A 24176-nucleotide genomic window follows, 5' to 3' on the forward strand; every position below is an offset into this window, starting at 1 on the left:
TTTTAGCCACCACAGCGCAAATCCCAAATATGATTTTGCTTTAAAACCATGCTAAAAAATAATGGCCTAATAATGGGTTGCAATTATGTTTCCATTTGTATCCTAAGGATAATCAAGGTGATCAGTTATTTTAAAGGAGACGTGCAAACATTCCGAGGAATAGGATTTCTCCATGAGAAATGACTACAGAGGCTCTTAAGAAATTATTTTGACTTGGGTATAGACTATAAAAAGATCCCAGATTAATTTTACACCATATAATAGTATACGAAAAAGTCCTTCTGCACACCTACAAAGGACAGGTGCATCGTATAACAGGAACTGATAGGTAGAAAAAAGAGAATCCCGCACACTGTCTTCACTTAGGTTGGTTTTTATTGCAACGTTTCGGCCTGATGAAGGTCTGACGACCGAAACGTTGCAATAAAAACCAACCTAAGTGAAGACAGTGTGCGGGATTCTCTTTTTTCTACACACCATATAATAGAAAATGACCATCAACAGAATAGAGAAATGTAATACATAAGAAATAGTCTTCTTTATTTAATCACAATTACTCAAAACATTCCTATACTTGTTGCTCATGTAGAAAACAAAGGGTAAGCTATGCAGTCTCACTTCTGGAACTCAAATATAATGTCTCTCTGATAGAGTAGGGGGCGAGGCAGACATACAACTATAATATAAACACATACGAATCTAAAACACCATATTCATCACACTGAGCAATGGTTCAAAAATAAATAATCTCTCACGCAAACATAGTCAATACTGCATATGAGAACTTTGATGTCTTCTACATAAATAAATATATAATTCAATTCAATAAACTATAAGGTAAACATAGCAAATATTCTACCTAGTTCAGTTTTTTTTTAGGAATACTTCAAGTAGCCTGCCCTAAACTTAAAATTATCTTCAAAATGGCCAGCAAACATTTTACCAAACAATTCTCATGTTAAAAAGATTGGCCATGGATAAAATACACAAAAAATTACATGTTTTAAAACAGTGGCACATGGACTCAACTCTACGCATCGTTGGCAGTGTATAATTATCAATTTATGTCATTAAAGGGGCAAAATGTAGCCCTTTTTATATTTTTACCACCAATTATTCACCTACACTTCTAGTTTACACACTTCTAAAAACAGAGGTTTTGCAGTCAAGCTAGCAACAAGTACCAGATCATTTGCAAGTACAACAAAAAACAGCTGCAGCTTCAACAGGCTCCAGTTGTTTTTTCTCACCATGAATCTTGCAAGAAAACGTGTTCTTCTCGACTAGAAACCCTCAGGGGAGGAAAGGAGCCCATGGCAGAAGTGGGAGTTTTATCTTAACAGGGTGTTTCCACAAGGCAGTGAAATTAAACAGCATTACTTGTTTGATTCGACATATACAGGGGAAAAAACTGTTAGACTAGGAAGAGGGACTAAGGGACTATGCTGTAGTTCAGCAATTCTTCATAATGTGCTGTATAAAGTACTGGGTAAGCACTGTCAATTCAAATGTGCTTTACAAATAATATGTATAATTAAGCACCGGGAGTATAAGATTACTTCTATCACTCCAAAGAATTAAGAAAAAGCCAAAAGGCTATTTATCCTCGATTTAATAGATTGTGTGGAAAATGTAATTGACAGCATAATTAGTGCCAATTAGCCGGTATGAATTCTAGTTTATTTGTAGAGTTATTTCATTGCATGTCTTTGAGCAACACAGAGGACTGTGTGTCTCTGCATTCATTACAAAACAGAGAACTACTCAAATCCAGTGTGCCAATTATAAGAACAGTACATAATATTAAAAACAATTTAATTTCCGGCCTTGGAAACGTTTGTACTGTAGCATCCACAAATAATTCTTCAGAAAATGTATAAACTTTCCATTTGCTCCATTTTTTATAATACACTGACACCAAGCTAGACAGGAACGCCCAAAAACGTCACATCCGGTTTTAGCCTGGGGTAAGAATTTTCTATGGCTGCCAATGCAACTTGGTCCAATCCTTAATCACATACGGACAAACATCTATGCCGATGCTATCTAACTTGCGGAGGTAGCGTGCCTTGTCCACGGGCAACAGATCTTTCAACGTATGGCATTGCAAATACGTTTGATAATCGCTACTCTGCTCAATATTGTTTTGAAAATGCCGCAAATTGCATTGCAGTGAACTTCCCCAGGGGGTGGGCGGAGTCACAGTTTGAGGCGCTGATTACGCGCTGTGGTGTCAGTGTATACATTTTATGAAACTCAAGTGGTTAGAAGCATACACAGAGAAATGCATGATACAAGAAAGAATCTCAGCATGAATGACTTAGAATAATATTGGCTGATATTATTTTGAAATTCACTTTGGTTTTGGCAGAATTCTGTGAATAATAATCAAACAAAATCAATAAGTAAACAAAGCCAAAGAGGTCTCACTCACACAGTAGAATTGCTTAAGACCGAAAATGCACACATAAAACCCTGCAAAACTGAATTCATACGTATTACTTGTGCTCCACAGAAAAGCCTACAATGGAAATATTGAAAGGATCAGGCTTTGACTAGTAACAAAACTAATTAACATGATTATTTCAAAGATAAACCTGTTGATTTGAGTTCTATAATCTTGAGCCTTTTTTTTTATTAATAACGTTCTTACTTCGATTTCACAGAAGATAGGCTATATTCTACATTACACTTTCATAATCCATTTCCTTGGATTTAATGTAGCTCAGTCCTCGTGGTTTAAGTCTTTGTCAATAGTGGAGTCACACTGTACTCATCGTCTTCTGTGCCTTCGTTTTGTGACGTCATATATACTATTCTAAAGTTATCACTCCAGCTGTATTTAAATTGTCCTCTGTTTCAATATGTGATTGTCTGAAACAAGCATTACCCAAACATTATGTATGAAACAGTACTATGTCCAGTTCAGATGTTATGAGATCTGTCTAGGTCCTGCACATGAGAACATCTGCAAAGGGTCCCAGAAGATTCTTGTTGAAGATACACCTGACCCAGACCAGGTAGGTGGTGAAGGGCTTGATATTCTCTGAGAAGGTGTAGTTCTGCTGGGGTAGGATGTAAGGCATGTAGGTGTTTTCTCCCTGTTCCTGGATCCACACCTCGTACTTCACCTCTCTCACCTTCAGGTATTTCAGGTTCCATGGGATCTGCCAGGAGACAGTGAGTTTAGCTTCGTTGGTGGCTTGGACTGAGGTTTGACACTGTGCTTCCCTGACCCGGCCTGGATGTACTGTGCTAGCTGGCTTGGCCTTTTTTAAGCTTGGTCTGGTGATCTTCAGGCCATCTTTGAGAACCTCCAGAAATGAGGGGATGTCCACCAGAGTGTCCTGGTAGATTCGGAAGAACCATTCTGGGTTGTGGCAGCATAGGTGCCGCGGAACATCCTTGCTGGCAAGGATTCGCTCTTGCTCGTCCTTTTCCAGGTGGGCGATGCCTCCTTGGTCCCAGGATCTATCTGGGTGGGTGATGGTGTTTTCCTCCATCATATTCCTCCAGGACACATACTGCAGGTCCATCCCCGGTAAGGAGGCGAGGGTTTTATAAGGGGTGTACTGTTCTGGGTTCACAGCATAAGGAAAGAGTTCCACCACCACAGCTCCTCTGGGGAGGAAGAGTGAGGTGACAAGCTGAGCCCCATGCATACTGACCAACATTGAGGCACCACTGATAAGCTGGACTATACTGGGGAAAGATTGCTCTTCAAGGGACACAGTGACCACCCTCATCTGAAACTCCTGGGACAGTGCCATAATCAGTTCTGCTTCGTTGAGAATGAGTCTCGTCGTTGAACGACTGAACACTACGATGTACTCATCCTTCTCCTCTTCAGTACTCCCTCCATCTTTCTCCACATTCTCCACCCGGGTGATGTTCATCCTCTCCATCATAGCCTTAGCAAACTGTCGGATCTCATTCCCTGAGACCAGGATATTAGCCTTGGGGCCCTGTGGCTGGACAAAGCCGTACTGGTACCAGGTGGTCATTTTGGACAGCCCGACATACGACTTGGTGAAGCACATCAGCTTGCCAAAGTTCCTGAGCTGCTCCTTGAGGAGTGGCTGCTTGCTGCTGAGAAGCCGGTAGAGGTCAAAGTGCGGACCCTCGCCCCAGCCCTCCATGAAGACCAGGCGAGCCTCATCGTCCAAGTCAGAGTACTGCATCATGGTATAGAAGGCGGGGAGCAAGTCATCGTGGAAGACGTGCATCAGGTTGTCTGGTTTAAACCGGTTTAGAATCAGCGTGACATCCGGCACAAACACTGGTTTAGGCATAAACTTCAGAGCAGCGGCAGGGAGCTCCAGGAAGTTGAAGTACTGCGTGTTGTGGTCCTCTACAGAGGACAGGTCCAGCAGGGCAGGCTGGAAGCGCCTGGGTCCGAGGTTGGGCAACATGACGGAGGAATTGGAGTGGAAGAAGACAAACTCCTCAGCCTCGGAGCAGTAGCAGAGGTAGTCAAAGCGGCAGATGCGATCTGTGTGCATTTTACCGGTGCAGACCATGCGGGTGCCATGCTCCTGGAGCGCCAGGAGGGCCACATGGTAGTCTATGCGGGCCTGTGAGAGCTCCTGGGACTGCTGTGTTAGGTGAAGCTCTTCCTCCAGCAAGGCTGCATGCTCGCTCAGGGCAGAGTACTTCCAGAGTAGTGCGGCGACCACCGACACCAGCAGCCCGTTGAGGAGACCCCCAATGGTCATTCTGCAGCCCACCACCGACGCACGCATCACTGCTGCTGAGGCCGTGTCCCCCGGCTCCAACCAACATCCAACCTCGGGGACAGGCGACGAGACATCCGTCGCCACGCCACAACTGGAAGACAGGGGTGGGGGAGAAAGAGAGATGAACGTAGGAGGGGCCGAAAGGGAAGGAGCTAGTGGAAAAGGAGAAAAGAGAGGGTGGAGGAGAAAGTAGGGTGTGGGCCAAGGGAGAGGAGAGGGCAAAGAGGGGAGGAGGTGGAACTGATGGCGTGATGTAGGAAAAAGGGGGGAAAGAGAAGATTAATTGAAATGTAAGACTAAACCAATACAATATCGCAACATATCAACCTTATGCCAAAGCCAACAGACCGGTCATGAGAGAACGCTGGGCCTAATGAAGTCCTGCAATATCCACAAACTTAATCTTAAACACCTGCAGTGCTATTGATGTAACCTATACAATCCTGTAATTAATCAGGGCATGTCTCAGAGTCCTTGCCTTCAGTAAAAGTCACTGTTTATCTTGTTGAATAAACAGGATATTTTCTTAACCTTGCATTCCCCCTCCTCCCTCGTGTCAAGACAAATTACATTGTGAGGAGGCATGGGGAACGAAAGGAGCATTGCTCTCAAGTCTACTCATCTGCATATTGAGAGAACAAGTGAGTCATGGAGAGACTCTAAATCAATCCACAACCTAGCAGCCAGCAGCTGCCTTCCAGTGAAGACTAGGCTACTGGCAAGCTAATATAATCCATCTGAACATTACTTCACCCACTTGAAACCAAGATTTCCACAGGAAGGGATAGACTCAAGTTTCACTCTTATTGTTGGCCCTAAAGCCTGCAAGATACAAATTTTAACAATATGATTTAAGAGGAATACTTTTTTTTTTTTTTTTTAAGATATTTTTATGCGGCTTACGCCTTTTATTGGTTTTTGAAGGGACAGACAGTAGGCTGACAGGAAACGGGAGAGAGATGGGGGAAGACATGCAGTAAAGGCCGTGTCGGGCTCAGGAGTCGAACCCACGGCACACTGCGACTGGATTACCAGTCGGGTGCCCAGACGGTTACGCCACCGCCTGGGCTTAAGAGGAATACTTAATGGGCCCAGCATAACAACACTGCACACACAACTAGACAGACACTCAAGATCTCAAGTCTGTTTTGGGTTTTGTTCTATTGTTGTACAAAATGTGATGTAACCCTTTCTTTTAGCTGATGTTGGCTATGTAGCAAAACTAAATTAAGTCAGGCCATTGTCTGCCTTTTTAATATATGTATTTATATACTGTATGGATGTAAAAGCCACTTATTGTCATTATGGTTCATTGATCTTGCCATGTCTTTGTACATTCACTCTTTTTATTTATAATAGTGTTGTGCCTGAGCTGTTTTTCTTTTCTTTTCTTTTGTTGTTTGTTATTATGTTCTTGTTGTGTAATGTCTGTTTGTTGTCCTTAAGTCAGGCCAACAAAGAAAAAGTGTTGTTTTTCCTCTTTTGTCTAAGGTTAGCTTGGCAGAAAGAAGACACAAAATTCATGTTTCCAGCTTGCAAATTGATTTATGCCCCATATAGGATGCATGCCATTTATCTTGCCATCTTTTTTCTGCCCTTTAAATAAGATTGGTCCAGCTCATCTCCACCACATAACCCGGGGCGATTTCTGACAGCCCAACAAGCACAATTTGTCGCTGGTAGCAGGGTCACTTTCTGTGATCAAACTCTGCAGTGGGCAGAGAACAAAACAGATTACAGTAGATATTCACAGAAGCACGACCACTATGAGCACAGGCTCAACCCTGTCTTGCATACAGTAGGAAGATAATTACGGTAGAAGTATTACCTTACCTGCTTTATAGCCTAATTGTTTTCTTCGAAATGACTACATGTATGCACACAGCTACAGACAGATGACTGTTCTACTTAAAAATGACAATATTTTTCACCTTCACTATTTCAATATTGTGAGGAGGAATACTAAAATAGCCAATGTTGAATGACAGTGTTGAATGGATCGCTTTGCTTCTGTGTAACGTGACATGGCTTCCGCTTATATAAAATAAATTAATTTGAGTTTTCCATCCTTTCTGCAGCATAACATACTGTGTGACAATTGGCAGATGTCCGAAGTTGTACTGTAGTGTGTACAAAACTACATCAAATGGCTACGAAAATAGGAGCAGACAAAGTGACTGTATAATGGTTAACTGTTTCGATACCATCATAGCATGAAAACAATAGATCAGAAATATCCTTTCATGGGTACCGTAGTAAGCTTTTCATCTTCTTTTTCCCCATGAGTTACACATCACTTAACTAAGCACAGTCTGTCATTTAAACCAAGGTAAATTGTGAGCAAATACGAGTATTGTATGCTACTACAGTATATAACCTTGGTGCAAACACAGCACCCAGAATGCATGCAAACAGTGTGGGGGAAACAGGTTCCTTGTGAGATTAAGCATGTCCTCCAATGCACAAAGACAAGGGCAACACTGGTCTCCTAAAACTAGTGGGGATTCTTAATCTCCTTAGTCCTTGCTGCACACTGGGACCCACAGGGTACATGCACATGTCGTTACCCCATACCATTTATGCTAGCCTAGAGGGGCCAAGAAACCAAGAGCTTCAAAATGTCAAAGCTGCTACACGGAAAGTTAGAGTTAGTAGGCAAAGACCATCATACATAAGACAGGCTATTATGATCTTCAGATGATGTATGATTTATAGGCTACAAACGGCAATAACAAGATATGGATCTGTTACAAGCCCATTATTCAAAATATACGTGGAATAGGTTTAAGGATTATATTGTCATCTAATTTATTTTAAGAAAAGCTTGAAAGTTGCTAATTATATCACCCACAATCACATTATACTGCATGTGAGTGACGTGTGTGTTTTGCAGCTGATAATTGGTTACCTGAATTTTGTTTGTTTATCATTTGTAATGTAAAGGAGTAAGCCAATATATTCCCCGAGAATTAGGAATTAGGAAAAGGTCACTAAGGTTCCAAATATAATACAAATATTATGACTTCATCTTAGACTATTGGGAACATTCACATTTATATTCCAGAAGTCCTGAGCGTGTTGGCCACCGGTCAAGGAGATGGACAGAAGGACAGATACATACGCACGCACACACACACAGTAGGATTTCTGTGTCTGTATGGCATTATCTTGCCCAGAATGCCCACTGACTGTTTCTCTGTTCTGTTTTCTTTGCATCGGTATTCAGCAAGTCTCTCCCGAGTTCCCAAGTACCTTTACCATTGCATGTATCTCGGCTACATTGAAAATGAGGGCCTGCCCCTCAATTGTACTCTGAGGTCATTCTAAGTAAAGGTGATGATTTGCCGCCATCAGTGAATAGTTGGTAGTAATATACAGTAGGATCTGATAAAGTGCAGTGTATTTATATAACATAACATCAAATTGGAAGAAGGATTTATTTTTAATAGTCCATCCTTATTTCTCATTTATACATTTTTAATATCCTTTATTTTCACAATAATAACAGTTTTTGTATTCCCGGGCAGTAGCGGAAAAAGAAATAAATCCCAAAAATGGGACTGGCATAGCCCTACAGGCATCTGAGATGACCTAGTAAGACCTCACATGATGTTTGCTATCTGCTTTACTGAAACCACCAGACGCCAAGGCAATCTAACGGCTCCATCTTCTTTGGCAGCATCACAATAACATAGTTCAGTATTAGCCTGACTCTCATAATAATATCCCATTAGGCAAATATTTACATGAGCTATAATAATGTATGTGTACAGCATAGTCAAAGGATAAACAGATAATATAGAAATGAATGGACCAATAAATGAATGTGTTCTCCTTATGTAGCGCTCTGGATTGGTCAGTGTTTAAATTCCAAACTGAATTATCAACTGCCTGTTTATATGGGAAAGACCTCTCACAAGCAATGGATGTTAAGCCATTACAACATTCACTAAATATGATTAACAGAAGATGTCTTCCTTTATTGCTGGGAACTCTCTCAGAGGCTAAGATGAATTAAAACAGCTTTACTAAAGGGAAGATATTGCCAGGGTCTGTACTCCTCAAGGCTCTAAATGCAGAACATTATTGTACAATGGCCTCTATGGATGGATTTCCATGACACTTGCTGAGCATATGCATGCAACATGGAGTCATGGATTGCACACATCTCAAAATGTAATGGGTAGTAAATACTAGTCATGGAACTTAATGCTCAGCAAGGATGCACCCTGCTGAATTGGGTGATCCCATGGCCTTTTCTAGAATGTCTAGCACCACCATTATAAGAATACAGTATAAGTATAGAACAATAAAGGTATTCAAATAGGCCACACATAATTTCCATTTCCTCAATAAGTATTCATGCCCTAAAAGTGAATATGATATTCTGATGTTATAAAGTATAAATTGAAGTGTTTTGAAACATTAACACTGTTCTGTGAGTTTTAACTCAAAGTTTGAAGTATTTCATCCTATCCATCTATCCATCCATCCATCCATCCATCCAGCCATCATACATGTAATCATACCTTTGAAACCCCAAGTTCGTTTGTATGTTACAGTTTCGGCATTTCAATCTTTAGATGCAAACTTCACCCTAAAAATCACTCTAAAATCCTACAAAGTACATACAATGGGTAAATCCCTATCCAATTTAATGCCAATAAAAGAAGCTCTCAAATCACAACACAGATTATCACCATAGTTCTCCAGATTATAAACAGTTCACAGAACTGCGCTTTGCAAATCATATGTAAATTTAATTTCACTCTCAGAATATGAAAGTCCTGATGGGTCTCAGTTTCCCTCGACCACCTGTCAATCAGTTCCTCCTACTGTAGGCTGACGCTTCAGCACTAGCTTTACTAGTGTTACTATTTAGCATGTCTGTTTGCTCTGGAGATGATAAGCACCCCAATGATGTGGGGGAAGGCAGTGTGGGGCAGCCTGGAGTGTCTAATGCATTTTAATAAGATTCCTGGAAAGCCAAGGCTAAGGACAGGGAGCGGCCACAGGCTGTGGCACGGTTACTGTTCATCCTGTCCGCGTTCATGTTTGCTTGATCTCTGATCAGTTGGAGCTCATTCCTCATCTCTTCTTTACATATTGCAATCTATTTCCCTCCTTTGCTATGATCACCTTGCAGATCTCTGGTTCCCTTTGGCCACCTGATTGCCTATCTGCTTTGGACCTTATGAGGTGTTCTTATTTGCTGTCATCTTTATTCTTGACCTAAATGTGGGCTGTCAGGTCATATTCATATATTCATATTACTTTCGACTCAGGATGATGCTGGGAGAAATTCAAGCCTAGGAGCCATTATCCATCCGTTACAAAGAAAATTCACATACACATTCTCTCACGCTTGCTCAAAGCGATTTGAACAGCAGACAGGAAGATACATAGACAGAGGTACCCAGGCACCCAAATAAGATGGTTGTTTCATTATCAGTGGCAGGAAGAGTCCAAAAATCTTCTTTGCCGATGGTATACATTTTATGTCCGAGTATGATATCTGGCTACTGCAAAACGTGACTGAATTATTGATCGATGACAGACTACTGATTAACCACTTAAAACCCTATACATCGTTGACCAAGGACAGGGTCCCCCAGGGTTCAATACTTGGTCTGCTCATTTTTCCCGTTTATACCAAATCTCTTCATTACAATGTGTCGTCTTGTTGTGACACGTTGCTTGAATATCTGCCTTCGTCATTTAATGTTCACCCCAGAATAAGGAAGCTAGCGTTTCATATGATTAATAAGGTTTAGTCATTTTCTATATAATCAGTAACAGTGTCCCCCTAGGAGCCCATGAATCTCATACAATACAGTACATGAGCAGTTATCAGGACAGTACACAGCTCCTCACTGTACAGTTCTTCTATCCCAGGGGTCATCATATGAAAAACAGGGGACTGGTGTACATTTTGCAGTGTGTGTGTGTGTGTGTGCTCACACACGCACGTGCACGCAAGCGTTCACTCGCTTGGGTCTGGGCATGTGTCAGACAAAGACAGAGGAATCAAGTGGGAAGGACATCCTCTAAAAATGCCGCAGTACAGCACTTTATGCCTGCCCCATGACAGCACAGATTATCCCACAAACTGAGTTAAATAGAGTACTATTGATTTACAGCATATACAGGTATGAATGACATGAGCCCTATACTGTCCCTATAATCTGGGTTAGGTCTAAACATTTGGTGAAAACAGCAGATATACAAGCTCCAATGCGTCGCAACACAACACATTGTGAACTTGTAGATCGGCTATTTTCAGATATTTGGTTTAGATGGAAAAAAGGAGAGGACCAATCAGTTTAAATATAGGGATACCGTTGGTGATAATTGTGCGTACCTATATAAAAGACATTCTAATTATCTTATGGCCTCCAATGTGAAGTATTACATTACATTATTTACATGGGTGTTAACAGTACCACAATACTTGACTTATAATGTTGTTTTACACTTAGTATTTTTTAGAAATTACAGCACATTGGTTCAACATTGTTGTTTTAAATGTGCTCTATAAATAAAGTGGATTGGATTAAAAGAACGTGGTTAAGGGCATTAAACAAAACTAGATAAAACCAATGCTTGTTTAAATGCGTCTTCCCTATTCCCTAATGTGTAAGCAGCCAACTGATGATATGAGATGCATGGACTTAAACGAGCTATACTTAATACTTACTTACTATTCTAAATAAACGCTGTTGACATAAAATGTAGTTTGTTAAGGTTTCTGAATAGATTAATCTAAATTTGTATGGAGTATATGTTCCCACACCCCTCCCCCTCACTTGTTTATTTGACAGGAACAATGTACACTACTGTAAATGTATTGCACGAGATATAGCTACAAGCTTATTTTCATCTGTGGTCCCTAGATGGGGGATGTTGGTGCAATAAACTAATTAAACCTTAATGACGGGGAATATATTCAGTTAACCTCATTTAAGTGGTTAACCTCATTTAATCATGGTTATTCCTGATATGCTATATTATGTTGGTTGCCATTCCTTTTACATTACCTAAAAAGGTTATAATTATTCCTATCTCAAGCTTGTGAGTAGGGATGTCCGGCATTGACTTTTTTGCCGACATCAGATATCCCGATATTGTCCAACTCCGAATTTCTGATACCGATATCAACCGTCCGATATACTGATCGTGGAATTAACACATCATGCCTAATTTTATTGTGATGCCTCATAAATGTAAGGTTTTCCAAACAAAAATAAACATTATCATAAATTCAAGAGAATGTTTTATTAATTAAAACAGATACATTTGAACGGATAACGATATTTCCCGATATTACATTTGTATGCAAATATTGGCCGATAATACCGGACATCCCTACTTGTGAGTGTGTAAGATCATCCTAACAGGAGTATTGCAAGGACCCATGTCTGACCGAGGATGGAAATAACTTTATTGTTCTTTGAATGCTAGTTTGAAAGGACAAGAGAATACACTGGTCAGTCAAACGTTTGTTCTGAGATCTTGTTCAAGAACACAAGATGATGGTGTCAACAATGATATAAAATTGAGCCAGATCAGGTTGTGGACATTCTCTCTTTCTCCCATGTGTGAGATAAATACATTAGTGTATGATTAGTCAAGGTATTATTTAACCACTTTCAACCTGGCCTATTATGGGCATGTAATTATCGGTAAATGGTTAAAAAAATATATAATAATAATAATCATTATCATCATCTTCAGAATATCAAAACAGCACTATGTTACTTTTTAATGTGAATAGTAGAGTGTGTTAATAGAATATAACTTAAACAACTGTAGTGGTTGTATTTAGTCTCCCTGACATTTAGATCATGTCAATGGCCATGTCTCACCTAGATATAGGATATTAGGCCATGTCTCACCTAGATATAGGATATTAGGCCATGTCTCACCTAGATATAGGATATTAGGCCATGTCTCACCTAGATATAGGACAGGGGTGGGCAACTTTGACGATGGAGAGGGCCACTATATTTCCACACTCACTCCCTATAGGGCCATATATTGCTGTCGTAGCAAAAATAGCCGATCTACAAGCTCAAAACGCGTCGCAGTGCGACGCGTTTTGAGCTTGTAGATCGGCTATTTTTGCTATGTTCGAATTGAAATCTTGAATTTTTGCTATTTTTGAATTGGAATCCTGAAAATTAACATTTTTATGTCATTTCAAATGCCTTTAATTATACTTGTGTTGAGCATTGAGCTACTAATTTAGACTGAAGTAATTACAGCGGGTCATGTTTGCATGCTGTGGAATTGTAAACAGCTGAAACCAATACTATATCAGTATTCTGACATTAACCTGAGGGCCGCATTAAGTGAAGGTGGGGGCCGCGTGTGGCCCCCGGGCCGCCAGTTGCCCACCCCTGATATAGGATATGATATGAATTTTGACCTGATGGTCAAGATTCAATTCCCTGAGCAAGCAGGTAAGCTATATTAGCTCAATGGTGAAAATAATCAATCAACAAGCTAAACTTACAACGCATCACATTATGGATATTTTTGTATGACACAGTTCATACAACTAAAATAGGGCTTATGTGGATTTAACACAATACAGATTATGCTAGCACTATGAACTAAATAAATCTTTAGAGAATGTAGGTTTCTAGGAATATTTACTCAGTCAAGATGGAAGTGCATTTATTTATTTAATTTATTTAAATTAACACTCCAAGGTTAAGAATAACAGATATTTTATATTATTCCGATAAATCAGTATATGTTTACTGGACAACATGTGAAAAATGGCAGAGGTAGTCCCATCAAAACTTCTGGCAGGCTGTTTGTTTATATTGTAAACAATAAAAATTACTGCATGTAGAAAACATTAAATATAACTTGCTTTATATGCAATTGTTGAGAGTTGAAGTCACACAAAACCTGTAGTTCGGGGTTTAGATGTAAAGCATTCATTTTAAACAAACAACACAAGGAGAAAATCAAAACAGCTGCCTATGGACAGGTATATGTGTGGTACCCATATTTTTCAGTATTGTGTCAAGACCTTGGTTGTCATGTGGGTCAAGTCTTAATTTCACTGCCCTGAGTTGTCAGGGTAATTATAATACAAATGGTCTATTTCTGTGTTGGTGATGATTCTCATGAGTCAACATTTCCCTAGTGACATTTAAAGAATTTAGTTGCTTATACAGAGAAGAACATATACATACAGACTACAAGATCATAACTTAAAACGTAGCCTACTACACATAGTAATAACCTAGTCATAGACCCATAATACAGCGTGCATGGACATCTTATCTCCAGTTTAAGGTCTCAGGCATGCTGTGGAAGTAACTTTTTGAAGATATAGCCTACAGAGACACCTGACATGGACAGGCTGTGACTGCATGGGACTACTAACAAATCCGTGTGTTGCATTTGTTTAAGTATACCCGTATTGCACAATTAAGTAACACTTCATGACTTAGCCCACAATCGATCCTGATTCCTATAGGTTTCTACGGTTCACGTTCACCCCATGCCTTGCAGTGAGATGAATACAAAACGTTACATTGTAGCTTGCCTGCCTGTGCTTTGATAGAATGTATCACTGCATCTGCAGGGCAAAAAAAAGCCCAATTTGCATAGCCTAAAAGTTAACAGTACTGATACGTACAGACCACGATTCTAGATGATGACCAAGCAAGTGAAATGCATGCATCTTTCTTACCGGCGGTGTCTCAATGAAATGTCTTTCAATGGAATTGAATCGTTAGCTCAGCTTGGCAGCATCAGGATCTCATAGGTGTTGCAGAAACGACAATTCTGACTGAGGAGCCCTGGAGAACAAGAGAAGCAACCTAATAAAGCGGCACGGGTGATGACAACACCCGCCGATGCGGGTACTAGTGCGCAAAAGAACAGCGCATCCATTCATTAGTTTTCGGACAGATAGCCATGGACGTCGGTATTGTTTACGAGCTAGCCTAGCTGTCAAAATAGGCAGCAGATCCTCTAAAAGCAGAGCAGCTTCCGTGAAGAAACCCGACTCCACTTTGCAACACTCTAGTCTCCATACTGGGAAGTCGAATCTCGCACGGCAATCTCGCGATGTGTTACGGTTACGGCGTTGTATTTTTGGCTTAATTTATCCAACAGCCGATATACAAGCTCACGACGCGTCGTAAGCGACGCGTTGGGAGCTTATAGATCCGCTATTTTGGCGCTCGACACCGTTGTACGAAAAAGTAAATCAGGCTTCATTGTATGCTTGCTTGTAGCGACTGTAATGTTGCACCCCTCTCCTCTCCCCCTCAACACTCCGTTATTTATGAATGATCATTTTATTATTGTATTCGTGGACGTATGCAATTTAAGACAAAGTTGGGATGTAGCAGCCTACTATGGCCATTTAAATGCGTTACGTCTATACATCATGATAATAACCTCTGTTAATCTCTGCCTTTCAGTTTCAGACCTCAAAATGGTCTTATGAGTAGAGTTAAACAGAATGATACTGACTTCACTTTCAATGTCGAAAACATTTGACTGAAAAAAGGGGGGGGAAGCCCTACTGGAGTCGGATACGGGCCATGGCTCCAGACAATATGAATTAATGACTTCAATTAGCGAGCTTTCAGCCGTCAAACAAAGCCAAAATGTGATCCTGTGAATAGTGCACGCACTGAGTGTAGGCCTACAAAAACAATGCGACTGTGCCATCTAGTGGGTGGAACAGAAAATGCAAAACATTCACAGTTTGTTTTGTCTAAATTGAAAGAAAGAAAGAAAGAAAGAAAGAAAGAAAGAAAGAAAGAACCGAGATTCTCTGCAGCATTTTGCTATCGCTGCCACTAGGTGACACTGCAGACCATTTTGAACAGCATTACAAGCCGATCTAACTATGATCTTATCTGTAGCCTATAAAGGTCTACCAAAATATCTTGGCACTTTTTTATTTCCATTAACAAGATGTGTCGTGTGACCTTTTCCAAAGTACCGTGTCACTGCTATCCAATAGCTTTTTTCAAACCTGCCAATGTCAAGAAAACATATTTTTGTGAATATCCCTTTCTTCAATAGCCTAATAGGCAACTTTTATTTATTTATTTATTAAGCAAATTGTTGTTGTTGTTGATGATGATGACGATGATGATGATTATTCCTGTAGCGGCAACCTTTCCCAAGCCTTTCACAGTTGAATTGATTTGACGTCAGAGCTGAATGCGGTTGGTTGCTGATGCCCTCAGCAGCTCAACCGTTCGTTGAGGCTGGAGGGAGGAGGAGGAGGATAGGATACGACTTGTCTTGCAATGCTTGCCTTGTTGTTACACGGATGAAACCCAACTGCTGTGGGCACAGTAGGCATATTATAGAATAGCACCCCGCGAATGGGCATCGCAGCCTGTCTTTATTATTTGACTGCTCCGATGCAGTTTAGGCTCCACTCACTGTGAAGCAAGACAAGGGGAAGATCGGAACCGAGCCGCAGTGGCGAAGCAGACCTGCAGCTGCAGGGTCCACAAGGCTTCATGTTTGCTGGAGAGAGGGTGGTGAGTCGAGCCGTAGTAACCTTATTAGCCTGCTAGCATGCTACACGCTAACTACAGCTTAGCAATGGGTGCTAGTAGCTCCATAGCAGTGGCACCTGTACTTATCTAGCAGCGCTTAAAGCGTGCAAACTGCCGTGTGTTCGGTGCTAAGGATTGCTTCAAATAGAGGCTATAACTGGTGGGTTTTGTGAACGAGCATTTCTTACAGCCCACAACGCCAACTCCACAATCAGGTAGTTGGCTATTGGCTAACGTGTATTAATCAATGAACAACACGGGGGAACTAATGTTAGCTTAGGTGCTTCTGCTGCCGCTGGGCCTGACGTCTGTCTGAAGCAGCCAAGATGAACGGCGGTGGTGTCGCACGCCGAAAATAGCCCATCTACAAGCTCACAACGCGACGCTTTGTGGGCTTGTAGTTCTGCTATTTCGGTTGCTGCTGACTGGCCTAAATGAAAACTTTACACAGGGCTCCCTCGTAGCAGCATGACATGAGGCAAGCCCGACAGCAGCTCAATGTCTCATGATGTTGGGGGGTCCTACCGTCATCCTGTCAAAACAAGCCAGCGCGTGGCCAGAATATCCTCACAGCCGAGTTTATCTGATCGGCTTGTACTTTTTAAATCAATGTACCGGTATTCAGTTTTCTTCTGTTAGGGATTGAATTCATGCAACTCCACCTGCCAGCCCTTATCATTGGGGTTTTGTTCAGCCAGCCAGTGAGGTAGTGAGTGAGCACGTAATTACAATATATTTATATATGAAGGTATATTTCCCATGGGTGTGGCATTAGATATAATATATTGTCCTAAAATAGTATAATGCGCCCCTCCATGTTAACTGCGGCAATCAACAGTTGCTGAGAGATTGCTGAATTAAGAGTTTTCCTTGTGTTTTAGGGAGCTGGCACAGTGGCACCATGGGTTTCTCCTACAGTCTCCGATGAACTGATGTAAGCTGGACTCACACGACTCAGCCACTCCACCTGCCCCTTCAGCGGGTACTGCCCTCACCCCGTCTCCATCCCCAGCAATGGCAGGCTTCAAACGAGGCTATGATGGGAAGATCGCCGGCCTGTACGACTTGGACAAAACACTGGGCCGTGGTCACTTTGCTGTGGTGAAGCTGGCGCGCCATGTCTTCACTGGGGAGAAAGTGGCAGTGAAAGTGATTGACAAGACCAAGTTGGACACAGTGGCCACTGGCCACCTATTCCAGGAGGTCCGCTGCATGAAGCTGGTTCAGCACCCTAACATTGTGCGTCTCTATGAAGTGATCGACACTCAGACCAAGCTTTACCTCATCCTGGAGCTGGGAGACGGAGGAGACATGTTTGATTACATCATGAAGCACGAGGAGGGCCTGAATGAAGAGCTGGCTAAGAAGTACTTTGCCCAAATTGTCCATGCCATCTCCTACTGTCACCGGCTCCATGTGGTGCACAGGGACCTGAAGCCAGAGAATGTGGTCTTTTTTGAGAAACAAGGACTTGTCAAGCTCACTGACTTCGGGTTCAGTAACAAGTTTCAACCGGGGAAGAAGCTGACGACCAGCTGTGGTTCCCTCGCATACTCGGCTCCAGAGATATTGCTGGGGGATGAGTATGATGCTCCAGCTGTGGGTAAGCAAATGATTGCAAGATCTTGGCTGACTGTAAGGCCCAAACCACACCAGCTGCAACTCCTTGCAACTACTCGCAACTCCTTGCAAGTTGCAACAAAACTAACCCCACCAATGCAACTCCTTGCAACTGCCGTTGGGAATAATGGTTGCAAGTAGTTGCATGGAGTTGCATGGTGACCCTCTGGTGTGGTTAGGGCTTAATGATGTTGAAAAATATGAATGTATGAGGTTGTTGTTGTACACTTCAATTCAGTGCTGAAAAAAATGTGTAACTTTGAGGACGTACTCCATATTCAGTCCACTTAATTAATCCCCTCCATAGTTTGTTCAATATTTGAAGTTGCCAGTTATGAACCTGTGTTTTGAACTGGGTTGTAATCAGAAGAGGTTTGCTTAGGAATTAAATCAGCATGAGCATACCGTTTAGTCTTTAGTCTTATATAATATATTTTTGTCTCCACCAGGCCGAAGGCATGGGGAGAGAGTATGTTTTGCACTCCGTCCGTCCGTGTGTGTGTCCGTGTGTCTGTGTGTCCGTCCTTCCGTCTGTGAACAGCTAATCTCCGGCACCGTTAACCTGGTCGATGCCAAATGTTATAGCGCCACCAGGAGGCCGTTTTGTGCAAAACTAGTTTTTGGACAGTACACCTACAGATTTTGTCCAAACATCACGCAAATTGGTACACAGTCTCTCTAGAGCCATTCAACGAAACAGGTCTTTCAGATTTCTCAGACTCCATCCTGATTGGCTAAGATTGGCTTCCAAAGTTCGCAGGAGTGCTCGGTTTCAAACAAAATGCTGCAAATCATGAACACATTGTGTGATTTCCGTGAAATTGTGCACGCACATTCCCACTAGGCCGAGGAAGAAATGCCACATGAACATTTTCAACTCGGCCTCATGGTGGCGCTATAACTGGCAGAAAAGTGTTTTTACCTCTAACTGCACGGATCTGTGGATAACTTTGTATGTCAACTCCCTAGAGGCCAAGGAAAAACCTTTGCCTGGAATTTTTCACATCTGCTCTTTATAGCGCCACCAGGAGGCCGACATATGTAAAACACATTTTCTAATATTACTCCTTCAGATTTTATCCAAATTTCACGCAAATCGGTACACATGCTCTCCATAGTCATGTGATCAAGACGGGTTTGTTTGATTTCTCATAATCCACCCTCATTGGCTACAATTGGCTTCTAAACTTTAAAGGAGTAGCCCGCTTTGTACCCGTTTTGTACAAATCGCCACAACTACTCAACGCAGCGTTCGATTCTGGTGAAACTGTGCATGCATATTCCCACTAGGCTTTGGAAGAAATGCCACTTGACAGTTTTCAAATCAGCCTCATGGTGGCGCTACAACAGGCCAAGCCGCGTCTCACACACACACACACACACACACACACACACACACACACACACACACACACACATTGCTCCTAAACATTTTGCCATCACACACACACTCCTATCCTCCTGGTGGAGACCTGTGCCCAGAAGGGCATTTTGTTTTGTTAATTTTAAGGTGCTTGTTGTTTGTGCATGTTGATTGTGTCATACATTGAGTTGTTGACATATTATCTTTGGCTGCCATATAGCTACTTGGATGCAACTTTATCATGCATATGGTGTAAGACAGTGGAACAGAGTAAGCTGAGTTGGGCCTGCTTTCAGTGTAGGTGTATGTCCTGGCTTTGCTGTTGCAGCATGCTTTTAACTGAGCTTGACACTAATCATAGAGCGAGCAACTACAGACTGTTACAAGGTCACTTCCACTAGTGTCATTGTCCAGGGGTGTTCCATTGCACTAAATTAACTGGCTCATTGATTTTTCTATGAGGACTGACAAAATGCAGACAGACTGATTTGTGCCCTGCTGTGAGCCTGTGACCGATATGATGTTTCCCATCAGTTAAGTCCATGAAGACAGCTGCAGCCCGTGAATCAGTTCATGAGAGAAGCCTACATATATAGCCCAATTTGGAACCTGTGTATTTTGTTCACTCAGGTCTGAAATGAGTATTTTGGCACTCACAAGATCACTCATTTAGAGAATAGGCTATATGGAGTTGTATCGATATAGTACTATTTGCTTCCTCAATTTTTGTTGTGGTTCTCACAACCTTTGGGAGGGGTGACTTGGGCAAAGAGGAACCTGTGGTCACTCATTGGCTTGTATCACAAACACTTGTACACCCCCGCATATGTACAGTAATTTGAACTAAAATAAACTGTCCCTGTGCATTACAATGTGGGAATTGGTTTTTGATTGAAGTATTTATTAACAGTATGCAGAAAGGGTACATTTCAAACAAAAGCACAACTCAATACAAAAACTGTTACACTGGTAAAGCTGCAAGCATTACAATTGTTTACAACGGGCTCCGCCATTTTCAATTCATCAGAAGTAGTAGTAGTAGTGAGTGAATCTATGCTATTGAGATATTGAGAGTGCTTTGAACTTAACAGAAAGTTAGAAACCCAAATTAATTGAGGTTTTGATGTGCTATTGTTGGCTGCTAATGTGCAGTGTTTCCTCAACAAGTTTAACCATTGTTTATAGTAGGTTTCTCAAGACTGTCAAGATTTCATCAGACAAAGTCCCAGATGAAGCTAAACTTCTACAATTTTGGTCTCAGGCTAAAAGCTTCCTGTTTCTCGTGTTATTGTGTATTAAACTGAACATTGGTGCTGACTTACTAAGTGCTATAGTGTAGTCCCTTTTATACAGAGATCCTGCAATATTGCCAAGATCTGCCGGCTTTGCTTTTTTACATAGAACCAAACAAAGCTGGCGCAATGCCGCCATATGTGTGTTTGTACATAGAATGTTGGCATTCAGAATTTCAGATGCATGACTAGTAGTAACACAAAAGCATGAGCCTTGAGCCTAATGTGACATCAATGATTTGGCAGCAGTGACATTGCTTTCTAAACAATATAGGTGGGTTAGTTGTGCACATTATACCACTCTTGAATTGAAAGTTGCTGTACAATGGATTCACGCTTCAGCATTATATTAAGTGTGATGCATAACATTAAAGTGCCGGAGTTGTGCCAGTCAGTGCGACATCACACCCCTTTCTCATTTAAGGCAGAAGAACAGTGCCCCCATTCCCCCTCTGAACCTTGATACAGAAACGGAACAGCAAGCTGGAATAGCCTGAGCACAATATTCCTGCCTTGAACAAGGTGTGTAAAAGGGGCCAATATCTCTCCCAGAGGATATAGGATCATAGGATGTTTTACTAGTGTCTGAACATGCCATGGTAGTACATTGAGCTTTTGATACCGAGTACTACTATCCCCACATTCTGCGTCTTGTTCAACATATTACTGCCTATTATCGGCAGCCTACCTCAATGTTTTTACGCCGTGGCTCTACAGGAGGCTAGATGTGATGATGTCTATGACAGGGTCGCTATGTGTGTGATCCCCTTTTGTTTTGCAGATCAGGGTAATTGTCTTTTAAGCCGAAAAACTGCAAATAAGCGTGCACTCGCGGCGGCGTGCACGGCCGCGTGCACGTCGGATGCAAAAAAAATATCAAATGTTTTTAAATGTATTTTTTTAATCCAATTTTAATAAAATCTCGAAATCTCGTTTTGGTGGAGAGTATTGGGAGTTGCATATGCATATATAGTATGCATATCCGGTCTACATGTGTTTTGTGGATTTGGAGAAGGCATATGACCGGATCCCTCAGGAGGTTCTCTGGGAGGTGCTGCGCGAGTATGGGGTAAGGTTGGGCGATATAGCGAAATTTTCCTATCGCCCATCGTCTGGCCCAAAATCGCCGATAGACGATATATTCGTGCAATGTGATTACAGTTTACAGCGTGTCGCGAGTCGGAAAAAAGACAGAACCACAAGCTCTCAACGCGTCAGCGGCGCGTTGAGAGCGCCTGTCTCTGCAGCGCCGTTTGCAACGCGTTGAGAGCTTGTAGATCTGTCTGTTATTGACAACATGAACTAACCCCGACACCAGCGCTCCAAAAACAAACGCGTTGAGAACCGCAGACGCGACCGCCTCTGCAGCCCTGTTGGCAACGCGTTGAGAGCTTGTAGATCTGTCTGTTTTTGCAGCGCTGTTGTTCGGTCACGTTGTCAATAACACAATACAGGCGGAGATGAAGTGAAGTTCAATCATTGCGTTGAATCAGCAGCAGCTACAAGCAAGCTAACACCACCACCAGCCTGTTAGCTATTAGCTTGTTGCTAATGATTTGTCACTCCCGTCTTTTTTTTAATTTTCCCCCCGACTTCACGGGTCATGCATTGGGTTGTGATGAGACAGCAGTGTGCATTCTGGTGTGACTGTATATTATTAAACTTCATGGGTGAGTGAGTGGTGCGCTGAGTGAGTGGTGCGCTGTTCCCCCGTTCTCTGGGAGAGGGTTTCCACTTTCCACCCGGCCGCTGTTACGACTTTGCTGGCCCAAATTGATTCGCATTTTGCTCACACTTACATTATTTCACTGTAGGTTAATATTATTTTGCAAAAGAAAGAAATCGCCGCGAAAAACCGCCTAATAAAAATAATCGGCGATTGGACCCGTACAATTACGATTGACGATAGATTCGTATCGTCACCCAACCCTAGTATGGGGTGAGGGGGACCTTGTTGAGGGCCATCCAATCTCTGTACACCCAAAGCGAGAGCTGTGTCCGTGTGCTCGGGAGTAAGTCGGATTCGTTTCCGGTGGGGGTTGGCCTCCGCCAGGGCTGTGCATTGTCGCCTATCCTGTTTGTGATTTTCATGGACAGGATCTTGAGGCGAAGTCGTGGCGGAGAGGGTATTCGGCTTGGTGAGCTAAGGGTTGCATCACTGCTTTTTGCAGATGGTGGGGTCCTGATGGCACCATCGGTCCAAGACCTTCAACTCTCACTGAACCGGTTTGCAGCCGAGTGTACGGCGGCTGGGATGAGGATCAGCGTCTCCAAATCTGAGGCCATGGTTCTCAGCAAAAAAACGGTGGATTGTGCAGTCCAGTAGGGAATGAGGCATTACCCCAGGTGAAGGAGTTTAAGTATCTCAGGTCTTGTTCACGAGTGAGGGGAGGACGAAGAAGGAGATCAGCTGGAGAATCGGAGCAGCAGGAGCGGTATTGCAATCGCTGTACCGCACTGTTGTGACAAAGTCGAGTTGAGCCAAAGCTGAGTCAAAGCTCTCTGTCTACCGAGCAATCTTCGTTCCTACTCTCACCTATGGTCATGAAGTGTGGGTCATGACCGAAAGAATAAGGTTGCGAATACAAGCGGCCGAAATTAGTTTTCTCCGACGGGTGGCTGGCATCTCACTTAGAAATAGGGTGAGAAGTTCAGCCACGCGGGAGAGACTCGGATTAGAACCGCTGCTTCTTCGCCTGGAAAGGAGCCAGCTTAGGTGGTTCGGGCATCTGGTTAGGATGCCTCTTGAGCGTCTCCCTAGGGAGGTCCTCGATGCACATCCCACTGGGAGGAGACCCCAGGGCAGACCATGGCACAGATGGAGGGATTACATCGACTCACTGGCCTTGGAACGTCTTGGGATCCCCCAGGAGGAAGTCACTAATGTTGCTCTGGAGAGGGAAGTCTGGAGCTCTCTGGTGGAGCTGTTGCCCCTGCGACCCGACTACGGATAAGCGGTTGAAGATGGATGGATGATTCTGATTCTGTTGAGCCACTGCGGTGCCAATTCACTGCCTCTTAATGTTTGCCATTGCACAAGCCCATGTTTACTTAGAATTTGAATGGCACTCACACCAAGGGCTTCTAGTCTTTCTACCACCAGGAGGTTTAGCTCAAAGGGGGTTTGCATTAGGGGCTGGGTGTTATTCAGTATGATAATACCATGTTTAGGCATAACTGTTCATAACACAGTGTACATGGTATCAAGGGATTTGCCTGCTGCTGATGTTCTGTGCTGAGCTGTTTCGAAGGCCCAGGCATCTGCAGTGTCTGTGCGTCACAACTGGGTCTCCAGAGGGCCTGTTAATTGCAACCCTGATTACTGTTGCCTGCTGCCGGTGGATGGGTGGAACAGTTAATCCATCCTATTGTTTGGACTGGGCCAGGAGAGGACGAGAAAGAGGCAGGCTGCAGTGATAACCCAGACCTGTGTTGTCACAAACTGCCAACACAATGTGGCTTCTACCTCCAGGGCCTATGCAGGGCATTTGTCATTATCTATACTTAAGCAATAATGCACAAGACTGTTGGTTATTGGCACTGGTCTGCTGTGGTTGTAGTAGGCACAATTCAGAAGAGGCTACATCATTGTATTGTTATTACGAGTGTATTA

The 24176-nt window shown here is 42.5% G+C and overlaps 2 protein-coding genes across 2 annotated transcripts in view; one reads left to right on the top strand and one right to left on the bottom strand.

The window, feature by feature from the left end:
• Window positions 1-516: 516 nt before the first annotated feature.
• On the bottom strand, window positions 517-14864 carry pomgnt2 (protein O-linked mannose N-acetylglucosaminyltransferase 2 (beta 1,4-)). The gene is made up of 2 exons (XM_079504275.1): window positions 14449-14864; window positions 517-4827 (listed from the first exon to the last, which is right to left on the bottom strand). Exon 2 carries the CDS (start codon window positions 4740-4742, stop codon window positions 2946-2948), a length of 1797 nt encoding a protein of 598 aa, XP_079360401.1. The 5' UTR covers window positions 4743-4827; window positions 14449-14864; the 3' UTR covers window positions 517-2945.
• A 1027-nt stretch (window positions 14865-15891) lies between these two features.
• The window catches only part of snrka (SNF related kinase a), a 61479-nt gene continuing 53194 nt past the window's right edge, over window positions 15892-24176 (top strand). The window contains exons 1-2 of the mRNA XM_079503503.1: window positions 15892-16270; window positions 17170-17891. Of these exons, the coding sequence (XP_079359629.1) occupies window positions 17303-17891 (589 nt within the window). The 5' untranslated portion in view covers window positions 15892-16270; window positions 17170-17302. The remainder of the gene's footprint in view (window positions 16271-17169; window positions 17892-24176) is intronic.

The sequence above is a fragment of the Electrona antarctica genome (genome assembly GCF_951216825.1).
Source record: "Electrona antarctica genome assembly, chromosome: 6".
Classification (NCBI taxonomy): Eukaryota; Metazoa; Chordata; class Actinopteri; order Myctophiformes; family Myctophidae; genus Electrona; species Electrona antarctica.